General features: G+C 38.3%; 1 protein-coding gene across 1 annotated transcript in view; it reads left to right on the top strand.

The window, feature by feature from the left end:
• The window catches only part of KCNH8 (potassium voltage-gated channel subfamily H member 8), a 358,017-nt gene that overhangs the window by 319,756 nt on the left and 21,876 nt on the right, over positions 1-16,385 (top strand). Inside the window, exons 12-15 of the mRNA XM_077750888.1 lie at positions 5,660-5,698; positions 10,221-10,579; positions 12,658-12,764; positions 15,264-15,340. Coding sequence (XP_077607014.1) covers positions 5,660-5,698; positions 10,221-10,579; positions 12,658-12,764; positions 15,264-15,340 — 582 coding nt within the window. The remainder of the gene's footprint in view (positions 1-5,659; positions 5,699-10,220; positions 10,580-12,657; positions 12,765-15,263; positions 15,341-16,385) is intronic.

The following is a 16,385-nucleotide window of genomic DNA, read 5'->3' as shown; positions in this document are numbered from 1 at the left end:
CCAGAAGGAAGCAGGAAGGGAATAGAACAGAGGCGATCCAGAGTTTCAGTGAAAGAACCGAAAGAGAGGTACATTTGGCGTTGCTAATGGAATGGAAAGGGAAGGTGATTTTTAAAAGTCTTACTGTGGTTTTATCAATATATTTATCACCTTTAAGGTTCTTGAAAGCATACAAAAAGATTAGAATTATTTTAAAATTACAAATGACCCTTGAACAACACAAGTTTAAACTGCACAGATCCACTTATATGTAGTTTTTTTTGTAAATACAGTACTATAAGTGCATTTTCTCTTCCTAATGATTTTGTTAGTAACATTTTCTTTTCTCTAGCTTATTTTCTTGTAAGAATACAGTATAAAATACTGTATAACACACACAATATGTGTTAATCAACTGTTTATATATTTATAAGGCTTCTGGTCAATAGTAGGCTATTAGTAGTTAAGCTTTGGGCAAGTCAAAAGTTATATACGATTTGCACTGAGGGGGTCCACTGACCCTTGAACAACGGCCAGTGCTATTCAAGGGTCATCTGTATTTTTGGTTGCTATACATTTCTCTTCATGTGACGCAATGTCAGATGTAGCCAACTGGGTCTTCAAAACTTGTTTAGTTTACATTTGTATATCTCATTTAATTCTCAAAACAACTTTAAATATTATCATGTTTTTAAGAGGGAGAATGAAAAATAAAATTCTTTTGGGTTAAGCCATTGAAATTTAGCAAATTATTTGTTACTTTAGCCTTACCTACTTTACCCCCCAATTAATATGCTTCCCAAGGTTACATAGCTAATGAGTGAAAAGACTAGGAAAATCCCAGCTCTTAACCACTATGCTCTGCTAGCTCCTAAGTGGGTCTTATAACCCCTGACACACAGACCTTTTGTCATAACACACAGCAATGAAGAGGTTTTTTTGGTGCTTCTTATGCTATAGGCTCAATAATTGAACTCTCCAGTGCTAGCAGTCAATAAACACTAAATTCAAGTCTCGTTTACTTGTCTTGTGCCTCCTGCATCAGAAGTGATAGTACCTACTTAGGGGAGAAGAAGTCTCCTTTAAGTCTTAATAGTTTGTCTTGACCTCAAGGCTCAGGATGAAATTGGAAAAGTTCAAAATCACCAGTTTTTCCATTAAAACCCCATTTCTGTTTCTAAGTTATACAACAAGCAAAGGAAACATATTAGCTACTGTATTACCCACTTAGGGTTTCAGACCAGCTTCAAAATTTTCTTCTTTAGATTAGTTGGTAGTGAACTCTCAGACTTTTTTAGTTGAAAATGAATGCCCCCTTATTTAAGGCCCATATTTTCTCCAGAGCTTTCCAGTTCCTCTTTCTGTCTTCCACCTGCCATTGGTGGCATTCACTACTTTTTGGTACCTCCACTTGAGTCTACAAGAGAAAGAAGCAGATCAGAAGTAAAAAGGAGACCTATTGATTTGCTATTTGCTCATATCATATGACAATTATTTTTGGTTTTGTAAGAATGGTCATTTTAACTCTGTGAGTTACTGAGTTATGTGTGATCATCCTTCATTCATGCTCTATTTATCACAAACAGCCACCAGTACTGGTAATGTTGCTGTCCAGAGAACAAGATAAACTGTGTGATGATTCTTTTTTCTGAATGAGGACACGTGTTCCTTCAATCTGCTTTGTGACTTAATCAATGCAGCATTATTAACAAAGCAGAGACTATCATGAATCACTCAGAAAGAAGAGCCTTGTAATTCACATCTCATTTCCCAGTTGGTCAGTCAGCTGTAGATAACAGTCCTACCAGAGCACTTTTCTTAGAAGATTCCCGAGTTGAGAGGACATTTTCAGACTCACATGGGGGCTTATAATTCTGACCTGCAAACCAAGTAAACCATGAGAATGCCTTCGTTGGGCCACTGGTCCACTGGGTTACTTTAGGATTCCAGGCCTCTGTAGTGGGTTCCATTCACATTTGATTCCTTCCTACCTCATACTAGTGGTTCAGTCTCTGGAAAAGGTCTTGAGAGTAAGAAAAGCTTATTGATAATTCCTCGCCACTACTGAAAAAAACACAACTTCTGTGGGTGGGGCATTAGCCTCCAGTGAAAGGCTGGCCCCCAAACTTATCATGGTACCGTGTGTCAGAAGTCAGAGACACTTTAATCAGTCAGTAGAAATAGATGAAAGAAATCAAAGAGCTTCCATCTGAGCTAAATGAAAATCCTAACAGCAGGAAGATTTACTACTGAGGAATTTAGGAACGTAAGGAAAAGATAAAGTTGGATGGCCAAGGTCAGGTATGAGCCTATGAAAACTCTTACAGAATATCTTCATTCAGTAAAATAGACAACATTAAAGAACACAGCAGCGTTTTTCACATCCAAAATCACCATTAATTTTAGTTTGTTTGATTTCCATTTGCAATTCACGCTCAATAGTATAATTTTGAAGCCTGCCTTACACTTTTTTAAAAGAAGATTGCAAATTTGTTTTGCTTTTTCATAACAGATTGTCCGAGTAATAAGAGACTATTTTCTTNTGTTGCTTCATTGTTGGTGTATAAAAATGCAACTGATTTCTGTACGTTGATTTTGTACCCAAGCAGTGGTTTTTTGATGTTAAGAGTCTTCTCTCTTAGTTCCCACTGGACTTACAGAGTGATAGAGTAAGTTAAGTGGTTAGGACAGGGGAATAAAAGAAGAGAAGCTATGAAGAAACTTTTGAAGCCAACTCCACCTCCCTGAGCACGTGTCGCTTTCCTAGTCTGCAAGGTTATAAAGCCTTACTTCCATTCATGCTCCTGCTGTGCCACCACCTGTCCTCAGCCCTTCTTGCCCACACTTGGCTTCTTCTGTTGGCAAAGTGCAGGTACAATCCTAGGGTCTGGGTGGGATGACCGTCAGCCTTGACTTCATGGCAAGACCTCCACTCCATGTTCTCCTTCTGATTTACAACATTTTACTATCCCAACCTCTATTCCTTTGGTCTTTTTATTTTTTAATCATCCCCATTAGAGATTACCAGCAGTTCTCCTGTCTAAAAGGTATAAAAAGTTCATATTGGAGGGACTCAAATTGGAGAAGACTGTCTTCTTCAAAACCTTCAAAACCTTTGAGTCTTCCAGTTACCGGAACAAGAAAATGAGATCGATAAACATTATTTATTCAAAGGTTGTATCTGTGCATTTTTCCCCCTTGGGATAGAATGCCTAGATTTCATCTTCTTTCCTGACAGATCGGTAACTCAGAAAAGGCTAACGAGGTGCTTGGGTAACTTAGTATCAGGAGATTTGGGGCCTGCTTTGTGGCAGTCATCAAACCTTATGCTAGATTCAGTTCCACCATATGTGAGGCATTTAGTCCTTCAGCTCAAGTAACAGCGTTAACTGCTGGGGAGGCACCTGAGACAACTTCGGATCTTTGTGTTAGGTACGCTAAGAGTCAGGGCACCTCGAGTCGGGTAGGGTTCTGCCAGAGCGCTAACCTGATGCGTGAATTGGGCAAATCATGTCATCTTCCCGGACAGCCACTTCCTCATGTCTAGGTAGGGAGCTGGACTAACTCAGTGCTTTAGACCCTGAGCTGAAGACCTGGCCCAACCTACCACCAACTTGAAGAGACTCTCTGGAGTTGGTGCTCTGGCATCTGATTTATTTAGGAATGCTGCTCAAGCATTCTACTGTAGCAGCCACTCTTTAGGGTGACTTCTAGCTTTAAAACCCTGGCTTTCCATGCAACTAATATTCTCCACAATTGGCAGAATCCGGATCAGCGTGAAAGGTTAGTCGACAGAATTAATATATCATAGAAGTCTTTTCAAATGCTGTGTGCAAATGAATAACTTATTCAGAGAGCCTATCACGGCAGTGCTGGCTATGTAATGTGTACTTCTTACCTCGTAGGATTACGGTAAAACTTAATGGACATGGTAGCTGTGAGCATGTGTCAGTGTGTTTGTCACAGAGCGAACACTTAATGAATTAGTAGGTGATAGGATGACAATAGCGGTAATGTCTGTTATGAGATCGTGCCACTCAATGGGTCCCCATGGGCCAGTAGCATCAGTGTTATCTGGGAGCTCCTTAGAAATACAGTCTTGGGCCTCACTCCAGACCTCCTGAACCTGAACCTGCATTTTATAGTGAAACCCCCAGGTGGTTTGTGAGCACATAGAAGTCTGAGAAGCACTGACATAGAAAAACAAACTTGGGACTCAGCAACTTGACAGAACTCACGCCACTAGCAAACCAGAGAACTAGGAACCACTCCCAAATCAGAAGACGCTAGGGCCAGTTCCTTTTTCCTACACCTCAGGCGGCACCTCTGACCTGGCGCTGTTCAGGCTTCCTGAGTCCCACTGAGCCATTTTCTCTCTCATCCAGACTGCAACTGTCTACCACCGTAGCAACAGCACTGTAACTTTGTTTTTCACATTTTTAATTATTCAGCTGTTTTATTTGCCACCATTCAGGGAATTATTACAAAACTTATGTCTACAATGCTTCTAATTAATGCATATTTAGACAACTAAGCAGATGTAGAATGGGTTGACTTCTTTGATAAAATTAAACATTGATGAAACATATATTTGCACAGGAATAATGATGTCGGCATTTGTATAAATAATAACACATCTATTTCCCTAATCATCTAGAGGGGGAAAAAAACCACAGTGAGAATTGACAGAATTACTAAATATGTCTCACTTACTAGGCAGATCATTTTTGAGTGTAAAAGGTTTTTTTGTGTGTGAATAAAATTATGCTAATTTATAGCATCTATTACCACTTTAAAATGAAAGAAGTGTATTTGAGCAGAAAACAATGTGGATGAGACCTGAAGCATGTTTCTAGGATATATCCTAAGTTCCAGAGTTTCTTTGTCCTTCATGGAAAGCTGTGTTTTGTGATGGACTTCTCCACAGTACTGTAGTTTGATTTCATGTAAGATGTATTCTGAAACCCAGCTTAAGCGATTCTACAATACATATTTGTTTTTCACATTTTAGCATCTCTGAAATTGAGATTTGTCTTATGATGGATGGCATGCGACAATTCGTTTGGCAGCAGCTTTTTTTTTTTCTTTTTATAATCAGGGGAGTCTTAAATTCGATTGAATAGGAGATCAGGATCTGCAGTGGACTTAATCCTAGTCCACAGGGAGCATGACGGTGAGGCAAACAGAAAGGAGACATCACCCCTGTATTCAGATAAGAAAGGGAGGTGGATAAGTGGGTTAAGTGCAAAGAAATGAGAATAAATAAGAAAAGACTTCATGGGTTTCCGTTTTCACAGAGCCAGAGAGAAAAATCATAGAAAAAGCAACAATACAATAGAAAGCCAGGAGAGATGGAAAACAAAAGGGGAACAAATAAGGCATCAAAATGGAAAATATACCCAATATTGCCACGATTTCGATCATTATTTCCTTGGTGTGACTTTCAATTTGCTTCTTCCTTTTCATAGTTCATATGCTGGTCAGTAGAGCTCCTACAGGCTGGGATGAGGGAGGCATTTTCTGCATCTCTTAGGAGGTATTTTTCCTTCCCTGGCCTACCCAGGTGGATTAATCCCCCCACATTGTTTCTCCCCTGCTTCCTACATTTTACCCAGCCCCAAACCACATGGGAAGATTTAAATGATGGTTACAACTTCTATTTGTTTGTCTGTTCTTTCAGGTGATATCAAGACTATCGAACAAATCTACGGTCTCACAGGTATGGCTTTTGCCAAAGAGCAGAATCTTTATCTAAAATCTGTAGGACTTCCTATAAATCTGCCTTCCACTTCCGGATTTTATGTATTTATTTTCTACTTTCCCTAAAACACTTCCCATTGAAACATATTGACTGACTCTCTGGAGTTTGGAACAGAGAAGTATTGAAACTCATCTATGTAAGGGTTCTTTGTTGTTGAAAAGTAGTCATCACCAGAACGACTTTGCCAAAAGTAGCAAGGTCCCAAGGTATTGATCTTGAAAGTACATTTATTGTATTTAAACTTAATAGTCAGATGTTTTCTTATAAGCTTCTGATTGATGGTACAACATGATTATCCATAACATTGAAAAAAAGGCTCAGATATTCTGGAGGGGGTTTCACTTGAGCTCTTAAGATGATACCAATTTTTTAGAATCCTCCAATTTCACAGAAAATTTTCCCAAGAAACAGCAATTTATCAGATTTATTAGCTAGACTTTTACTACCAATCATACTGTGACAGGAATCTAGAAACAGCTCCTTTTTTGCTCTGTACTCTCCTCAAAGCAGAACCCAATACCTTTCATACACGTGTGTACACACAGAAATATGTTCATACAGAGAAACACAAATCCAATCACATATCACACATCAAAGACATTGATAACTTACTGAAGGTAGCTGAGGCATGGACAGAGTTTACTTTTAATACTACTGAGAAACTTCTTAAAAGCCCTTAAAACATCTTAGAGCATTCAACTGATTTTCTCTCTGGCTCTAGTTGTCTTCTTTCTCATCTGTACAAAATCCCTCCTCAGGAGTTGGCAAAATGGCTGTTATGTTTCAACTCTTCTCAACAGGCAGCCTTGCCTCATTACTTTACCCCCTGTCTGCAGACCATTCCTATATTCTCTTTCCTATGAAGAGAAATTCTGCCTTCTTTTGGATTTTCCTATTTGAATTCCTCACTCCTTCATCCCTTAGAACATTCCTTCTAAGAACACATCTTTAATTTTCAAAAAAATTCTTCTGTATAATTTAGGCTTAAGTTCATTTGTAGAATCAAAATCACCAGCATAACAGCTTCAAGAAAAGAGATATTTATTTCTCTCTCATGAACAAGACCAGAGGTGGGTGTTATAACTGTGTCAACAGGGCCCTGAGCTTTTTTCTTTCAGCTTCATTATCTTCAACACATGGCCTTCTTTTTTAAGATCTCCTCATTCTCTAAGAGGGCTGCTGGGGATCTATCTATTGTATCAATATTCCAGACTAGAAACTAAAAACAAACAAACACTAACAAGTAGGATAGAGGCTTCCCTCTTTCTAGAAGTCTTCCTATAAGAAGACTTCCTATAAGAACCTGTCCAGCAGCACCTCAGAACTTAACCTCATGGCCAAATCAAGTGTCAAAGGAAGCTGAGAAAGGCGATCTTTGTGCAAGGTACATTGCTAAGAATTCCATTAAGTAGCAAAGAAGGGTAAATTATATAAAAAGAGGTAACCAGCACTCTGTAGCACCTGCCCTGAGGCAAACGTTTCCATTTTCATCATCATCATCATCATCATCATCATCATCTTCATCATCATCATCATCATCAGGGCAAGCATCTATTTTAAGTGCTCTCAGGGCACATTGCTAAGTGTTTTAACTTCCATTGTATAATATCTATTTCCTCATACCATTCCCAATTTACAGACAAGGAAAGCAAGAATTTAAATTATTAAAATGATGTTACTTGACCACCGTTGCAGGTAGAAGTCTCCATACTTCTAGGACTGTGTGACCAAAAGTTCATGCATTCAACCATTAGACTTTATTCTGCTTCCCCAGTAGTCATGGCAGGTTTGATTGAATCTAGTCAACTGTGAGTTGGAAATGGCTATCCCAATAGAATGTCATGAGCTAAATTAGAGATTCCTTTGACTATGAGAAAATAAAACCTCATTGCCCTCATGGAAGCATTTGTCCGGAGGAAATGGAGGGGTGGGTCAGAAGAGAAAGAAGAAATCTGTGCTTGAAATTTATGGCAGTGTATACATGGGTGAAACCCACTGCACAAGGGAAGCAAGCTTTTCTGTATGGATGGCCTGAGGAAAGGAACCGACACTCCTGCATGGAGGCTGCATGTGGGGCCAGGTGTTTAATAATCTAATAAACTTGGGTCCTGTCTGTTATAATGGTAGGAGGAATAATTAATTCTTCGTGTAAGTAATGTTGGCTGCCTTGATCACAAGCATCAGTATTTTCAGTATTTAAGCAACTTGCCCATAGTGCCAAGTCTCCATGATAAAATGGAAGTATGAAATCCAAATAAACTTGTAGAAGTACAAACACTGTAGATTATTAGAGCATTATATCGGGACCAGTGGAGCCTCCTTGAACAAAATGATTAAATTGCCAATGGAAATGTAAACAGAAGTTCAATTAAAGAATTCACTCACTGTTCTTCATTTCTTTGGCAAGTTGGCCCTGTTGTGTCTTTAACTGGGCGAGCTAATTTTTCTATTCTACAGAGCTACTAAACAAATGTTCCCCTGCCGTTCCGTGTGGGTCCAGCTTTAGTTAAAAGCACAGAATTTTAAAATGCTGTGAAAACCAAAAACAAATGAAAGCAAAACCATGGTAATGCCAATAAAGAACTAATGGCTTTACCACTAATTAAAATAATCATACCTAGTTGGAGAAATGAGTCTAATAATGCCATTTCCTCAAGAAATTTTGAGCAATTAAGATTAAAATATAAGAAAGTTTCATGAGTAAGCTATTTTGCTTAGCTTGGCCAGTTTTAAACTGTATGGCCTATTGCTTGTTAAAGTCACCACATGTTCAAGTTCATTTTTTGTTGTTGTTTCTATCATTATAACGGTTACAGGAAAATCAATAGATACCAACTATTTATTAATATGAAGTAATAACCGTGACAGCTCATGAGATTTAAATAGCACACTTAGATCTTTTCAGCTTGTTATCGTATTTCTATTAGAAATTATTGATGAGCAGGTGGAAGTAATTGCATCCTCAAAAGAAAATGCACACACACACACAAAAATGAATTGACCCTTTGGAAAGGGAAGCCATGTCTGGGACAGAGCAAGAAGTGCCCACTCTTCTAGTGACTCCATTGAGGGCCACTAGCTTAGCCTTTGCTGTACTCACTACCCTGCCCTACCTTCATTATCTCCATTGTCATTATCCATCCTTTGCTTCTTCCCTTGCTTCTTCTTAGTCTAAAAGGTTGAATGACTACAGTCAAGAGTCTAAGATGGGTTTTATTTCTTCCAAAATTTTATTTAAATTCAAGTTGATTAACATAGAGTGTGGTATAGGCTTCAGGAGTAGAATTTAGTGATTCATCACTTACATATAACACCCAGTGCTCATCCTAAGTGCCCTCCTTAATGCCCATCACCCATTTAGCCCATCGCCCCCCCACCACCTCCCCTCTAGCAACCCTCATTTTGTTCTCTATAGTTAAGAGTCTCTTGTGGTTTGCCTCCTCTCTGTTTTTATCTTATTTTGTTTTTCCTTCCCTTCTCCTCTGTTCATCTGTTTTGTTTCTTAAATTCCACATATAGGTGAAATCATATGGTATTTGTCATTTGTCTTTCTCTGACTGACTTATTTCACTCAGCATAATACATTCTAGTTCCATCCTCAAAATAGAACTACCCTATGATCCAACAATTGCACAACTAAATATTTATCTAAAGGATACAAAAATACAGATTCAAAGGGGCACATGCACCCCAATGTTTATAGCAGCATTATCAACAATAGCCAAATTATGGAAAGAGCCCAGATGTCCCCCTACTGATGAATGGATAAAGAAGATGTGGCATGTATATATATATATATAAAAGAAAGAAATTGTGCCATTTCCAACAACATAGATGGAACTAGAGTCTAAGATGGGGTTTAGCAAGACTTCTCCTTCCTTTCCCAAGGTTCTCAAGAGGAGCAGACTATTTCCTGCCAGCTGACCTCTGAGAATAAAGAGAGCAGGAAGCAGAGTAGCTGCAGATGCTGCGGATCTTACTCCATCTATGTGATCCAAAATAGGAAGATTTTTATTCTCAAAGATATACTTTTCTGGTTGACCCCTATGTAAATTCCACTGAAAACCCTGTAACTTTAAAATAACAAGGCCCAAGACCTCCCAGTAAAGTTGAAAATGTCCTTACTCCTAACAGCATGCCACCATATACTATTACAGATGACAGGCGGATTAAAACTAGATGCAAAGCTGGTAAAATTCACCCTTCACACAGCTTTTCACCAAAACAGTTTAAAAAGACCAAGAGATGCATTAGCCGACTAACACCAGAATAGCAGAGAGGGTAAACCTGGGGAATATCAGAAATGGGGAGACACTGAACACCTGAATAAATAATAGCAAAATCTGAAAAATCTTAAGTTGTAATGAGAAGTAAGTTTCTAAAAGATTTGACTTTGTATAGATGGGACCACCAGCATGAATGATATTCCTCTCAAGCAGCCTTGGCAATCTGTACTAATCTATGTTATCCACTGATTTAGTCAGAGCCCAAGGGAAATGGCAGCATCAACAAAAGACTCCCGTCCATTGTGGAAGATGAGGAAGAGGAGGAGGAAGGGGAGGAAGAAGAGACAGCCTCCCTCTCTCCTATCTACACAAGGGGATCCTCCTCCTCACGCAGCAAGAAGGGTGGAAGCAGTAAAAGTTATCTGGGCTTAAGCTTGAAGCAGCTGGCCTCGGGAACAGTGCCGTTTCACTCACCTATCAGAGTCTCCAGTTCAAACTCCCCAAAAAACAAACAGGAAACTGACCCCCCTAACCATGGTAAAAGGAAAGAGAGAAACTTGAAATTGCAACTTTCAGCTTTGAATAGTTCTGGACCCCCAGACCTCAGTCCAAGGTAAGAGTCACATCATATAATGTTTTCCTAAGTAAAAATGGCTACCTTTTATTCAAACTAGTACCTAACCAGTAAATTATTCAGCCTTCTGGGCCTTTCAACCACACAGGTTCCTAGCCTGGATTCTTCCACTTTCCGGAATTTTGTGTGTAAATTTTGCCTCTACGCGGAAGTGTGTACAGTATGAGAATAGTTTTAGTTATATTCTCAGAAGGGTCCATTAAATGTTCAGAAGGCCTTCTTCACTCCTTTCATCCATTTTGCTCTACCTAAATGTTGATGTTCATTTTCAATACTATTTTCTTTGTCCTCGTGGATAACCGAAGCTTAGTTTTTTTTCTGGCCTCTTCCATAGTTAACATGGCATGGCTCTATTTTGAATTTTTAAAATTAGCTTTAGGATTAACTAAAGATGATTGAGAGGGTGAAAAATCCTGACCCAGAAAATGTGAAAGAAGTAGTCTATCGAGCATAACAGCAATAGTAAAAAATCACATCATAGCTGATAATAAGTAGAAGCAAGAAAAAAAAATATTGAATGCTTCCTATGTTCTATCTCCTCTGCTAGGTAGTATTACATTTGCTATTGCATTTAGTCTTCTCAGGAGTCCTGTAAAGTAGTTCATGTTATCTATACTATTTTGTCCAAAATCTCAGAGATTAAGTTTGGAAATCTGTATTCAAATTCTATTTTTCTGCTTGTAAAGCAAGTAATATTTCTAAATATTTTTAGCTATTCTTATGAAGAGTACAATTTATCCATTGAGAGAATTTTTTTTTAAATAAGCAAAACAGACTTAGTGAAAAGTAGGTAGAATTAGAGGTTCAGGAATTCAGTTGAGGATGGTAATTTGAAAACAATGCCCTACTCTCCTCCTTTCTAAATTTTTAATAGGAAGAAAGACAATAAATTTTAAGTAGGGGGAAATATATCAGAGCTGAAAAAGAAAGGTTTATTCTGCACTTATAAGAAGAACATTTTTTCTTTTATATATAGAAAAAGATTTTGAGGACATATATCAAAATGCTAACAATAGGTAACTACAGGTGATTTTTATTTTCTAATTTTTGTCACTTTTATATTTTTTTCAGCAAACTTATATTTTTTTAAATAATGAGTGCATTAGATAGTATTTAACAAGGAGAGAAGACTAGCCAAAGTCCTAATAGGTAATTCTTAACTCTTACTTCAGAGTTTTGTCCAGGTTCAGAGTAAAGGTTTCATCAAAGTTATTTAATGCAATGCTATAATCGTTAGGTTCAAAGATTTTAATTCTGGATGGAGTGGTGATTTAGTATGATTTAATACGAATCAGATAAGAGGACTTCATCAGCTTAAGGTGTTGAATCTAAGAATAAAAAAGATTCCAAATTCTACAGCATTTCTGTCCAATAGAAATATGTGAGCTAAAATTGTGAGGCACACAGGTAATTTTAAATTTTCTAATAGTCACATTTTTTTTTTAATTTTTTTTTTATAAATATTTTTATTTATTTCTAGGAGAGAGAGAGAGACAGTGCGAGCAGGGGAGGGTCAGAGAGAGAGGGAGACACAGAATCTGAAACAGGCTCCAGGCTCTGAGCTGGCAGTCAGCACAGAGCCCGATGAGGGGCTCGAACCCACGAACCGCGAGATCATGACCCAAGCGAAAGTCGGACGCTCAACCGACTAAGCCACCCAGGCGCCCCTAATAGTCACATTTTTTAAAAGCAAAGAAAAAACCCACATACACAAGTGAAATTAATTTTAATAATATATTTTATTTGACTCGATATGCCCCAAATAATATAATTTCAAATGTAAATAATATTAAAAATTTACTAATAAAACCATTTGCATTTTTTTACTCAAATCTTCAAAATCCAATGTGCATTTTATGCTTACAGCACATTTCAACTTGCATGAGCCACATTTCAGGTGCTCAATAGCCACATAAGTCTAATGGCTACCATATTGGATAGTACAACTTTAGAGTCTGTAGAATTTAGAAACCAATACAATATTTTTAAGTCTTCTAGAAATACTGGAACCCATAAACATAAATCCACAAGTAACAAATTTCCTCTATTTTAAACAGGATTGTTGATGGAATTGAAGATGGAAACAGCAGTGAGGAAAGCCAGACTTTTGACTTTGGCTCTGAACGCATCAGGCCAGAGCCCAGAGTTTCTCCTCCACTAGGAGGTAAGCTATTTAGCCTTCTGTTAAGGGGTGATATTTCCTTTTAACTTGTAATGTTTGGCATTGGCCCTTTTTTGCCTTCCCATTCTCTGAATATTTTCCATGTGATAGAACTCTACCCATGCCAGAGAAAAATTTTATTTGAGTCTATGCCATCTCCAAGTTATTAAAATATCGTTTGTAATTGTTCCTCTGCCCAGCCTAGATGCCCAGCCTTTTACCAGTCCAGGTAAATGGTGTGTCAGGAGATTCAAATTTCTGCTATTCATGAAAGGGTGACCATGTTTTCTTATGATAAATGCAGATTAATGCACAAAAACAACATTACTCAGAGGAAAAGCTGTGTTGGCTGTACACTGTAAAAACATTGGTTATATTTAGCCAACTTATTGATGAGAGATCCTGTATTTGCATTTTGTCAAAGGATAAAACAACTTTAGAAAGATGTATGAATGTTGGAACTGAGGGAGACCTATATGAAGCACTACACTTGAGTGATGGTAGATTAATATAAGGGTACCCCCAAACCCAACCCAGGCTCTTCTCTCTCCCTTGCCTTCTTTAGTTCATTGCCCATAAAAAGGAATCTGTCAACATAATGAAGGCAAGAAATGACAAATTATAAAGAAGACACACCTGTAGTTAATAAAGAGAGAATAATGAACAAGCATAGGCTATCCAAAATAATTACCAGCAAACTCTAAGATGAAAGGGCAGCAGTCCCTGCCAGCTCAGTCCTCCCCTTCCCACTCAGCTCTGAGATCCTTGTGTCAGGATCTATTACTAATTAGTGAACCCCTCCATGAACAAAGCCAAGCCCAATAAAGACTTTTGAATGTACAGTCCTGGGTGTGTGTGTATGTGTCTCCTTTTGGTAGAATTCCAGTATTCCATCTCAATCAACAATCCTTCCTGCCACTCATCATCGTTTAGGGAAATGGAAGGATCCTTGTAAGGCTTCTTGTTGGGGGGGGGGGCGGGCTGGTGTGCAGGGAGACAAAAGACAGGGAAAGAAGGAGTGCAGATGTCAGTCAACAATCCTGATTCATTCATTCAGTTGACGTACATGTGCTGATATTACTCCGGAGAAAGAGGCACAGAAATCATAGTAATAGTCACACTGATATATCTGCTATGAAAGTTGATGGCAGGTCCCAACTGAAAGTTTTCCTTATTGACTCACCTAGACCTGGCGATGATGCACAGAACCTCACCATGTCTACCCACCCATTTCTGCTCCCACCACATCCTTAGCCTCCTCTTCTCCTCTTCCCAATATGTACCCCAATACTCATGCACTCAAGCAACAGATTTTCTTGGCTCTATCTCATAAATATCCCTCAATTCTAAGATTTTGTATCCTTAATGCCACCATATTTTTCCTTGCCATATCTCTCCCTTTCCTGCTTTGCTACCAGAGTGTCTCCTCTGGTCTCACACTGCTCTCCATACAGAGTAAAAATTTTTAAAAACACACAAATTTATTCTTATAACTCTGATCCTATGCTTAAAACCCTGACAGGGCTTCCTATTGCCCTGAATGTGGAATTCAAACCTATTGCCTTTTAAATGTCTCTTTTCCCAGCTAGATTCTAAACTCCATGAGGATCAATTATATTGTCTTTACTCATTGTTCTCTTCTCTAAAGGAGGCTTAGCCTACTGTATATATTCTCTAATCATTCACTGAATAGATTAACGTTGCAAAATTCTTTGCAAAATAAGCTCTTAATACCCTGGTACTTTGGATTGTTTTTGTGACTGTTTTCTTCCACAACACATTTTCTACCAGAATTTACCAGAATTAGGATATTAGGATGGCCATATCATTTTATATAAATTATAAGTATAAATGAAATATATATATCCTTTCCACTCTAGCTAGCAGCCATTTATCTGTACTTTTGTCCCTGACAGAAATAAATGTATTTGGAAGAGCAAAGCTTTAAAAAAAAAAAAAAAGTAGAGATAAGAGAACCAGGAAATGGGAGAAATTATCTTTTAGAGCAATGTAGGAGGAGATAGGAAACCTACAATGGAGAGTGGAGTTTTGCACCTGAAATAGAAGGGGGCGAGGGAGGGAAGAGGGGGTGATGCTCTAATGGACACAGGAATCAATATTTGGGGGAAGAAAGAGGAGGAGAAACAGAACATCCCTTTTCTATGGTTCAGTCATTGGCTCTGATATATTTTTAGAGAATGGTCAAAAAAGAGGAAATGTGTCATCTTGGAACATGGTGATGATTTGCCATGGACACATCCAATCAGTGTGGTCACAGCTCCCACCATGATATGTGCCCAGTTTCAAGGAGTGTATCAGGCACGACCCAGAGGATTACTAGCAGCATGTTCAATCCCAGGGAGACAGAACCTACGGTGCATAGGCATCAGGAAGAGTTAAAGATAGTAGCTTAGGTTTCCTTCCCCATTTCAACTGCCTCAGTCCTCAAATATGAAGTTTATTACTAAAGGACCCATTCTGTGTGTGTGTTACACTTTTCAGACTCAGAGATTGGAGCTGCTGTTCTCTTCATCAAAGCAGAGGAGACCAAGCAGCAAATAAATAAACTCAACAGTGAGGTATGGAGTTTTCTCTTTATTTGATCATGCTGGAGTGGTACAAGCTATTAATCCTAGTTACCAGCAAAGGCAGTATACTATAGTAATTACAGGCATGTGCTCTAATGTCAGACCACCATGGATGAATTCCCACTAAGCCTCATGTGAGTTACGTGACTACTGACAAGTTACTTACTCTCTCTCTCATGCTCTGTTTCTCCACGGGTAAGAAGAGCATAATAATTATGCCTAACTTATGGCCCATTGTGAAATTGAGATACTGCAGGCAAATCATTTAGCATAAAGTAAGTGCTAACTAACTGATAATTATATTAATTAGTGTCATAAATGTATTGATACTGAGCATAACTGGTGCTTTTCCACTTTTTTCATGTACGTTAATTTTTAATGAGTTAAAGCAAGGTGATTAATCCAAAGATGAATGCTATTTCTCAGAATAATCAAGTGGCCTGAAATGCTCTTCTTTTTTTTTTTTTAATAGTTTATTGTCAAATTAGTTTCCACATAACACTCAGTGCTCATCCCCATAAGTGTCCTCCTCCATGCCCATCCCCCCCTCCCCCCACATCCATCAGTCCTCAGTTTTTGTCAGCATTCAAGAGTCTCTCATGGTTTGCCTCTCTCCCTTTCCCCCACCACTGAAATGCTCTTCTTTTCCCTAACATTTTATTTACGGTGTAATTTTGAGCACTTTACCTCTCTGGATCTTACCATCTATCCATGTAAAATAAGCAATTTTTACCAACTTTATTAAAATATACTTTGCATATCATAAAACTCGCCCATTCCAAGTGTACAATTCAGTGATTTTTAGTAACTTTATTGAATGGCTCACCTGTCACCATATTGGATTTAGAATACTTTTACCTGCCCCCCCGCAATGAGACCTCTCATAAGTCTTATTTATGATTAATCCCTGTTCCCACATCCAGCCCTAGGTAACCACTTACCTACTTTTTGCCTTTTCTGGCCCATTCATATAAATAGAGAAGGTAATATTGAATCACTATCCTAATTTTGGTGCTCTCCCCAAAATTTTTTAATT

This window comes from Crocuta crocuta, unplaced genomic scaffold (genome assembly GCF_008692635.1).
Source record: "Crocuta crocuta isolate KB4526 unplaced genomic scaffold, BGI_CrCroc_1.0 scaffold279, whole genome shotgun sequence".
NCBI lineage: Eukaryota > Metazoa > Chordata > Mammalia > Carnivora > Hyaenidae > Crocuta > Crocuta crocuta.
This window is presented reverse-complemented; position numbering and strand designations above follow the sequence as displayed.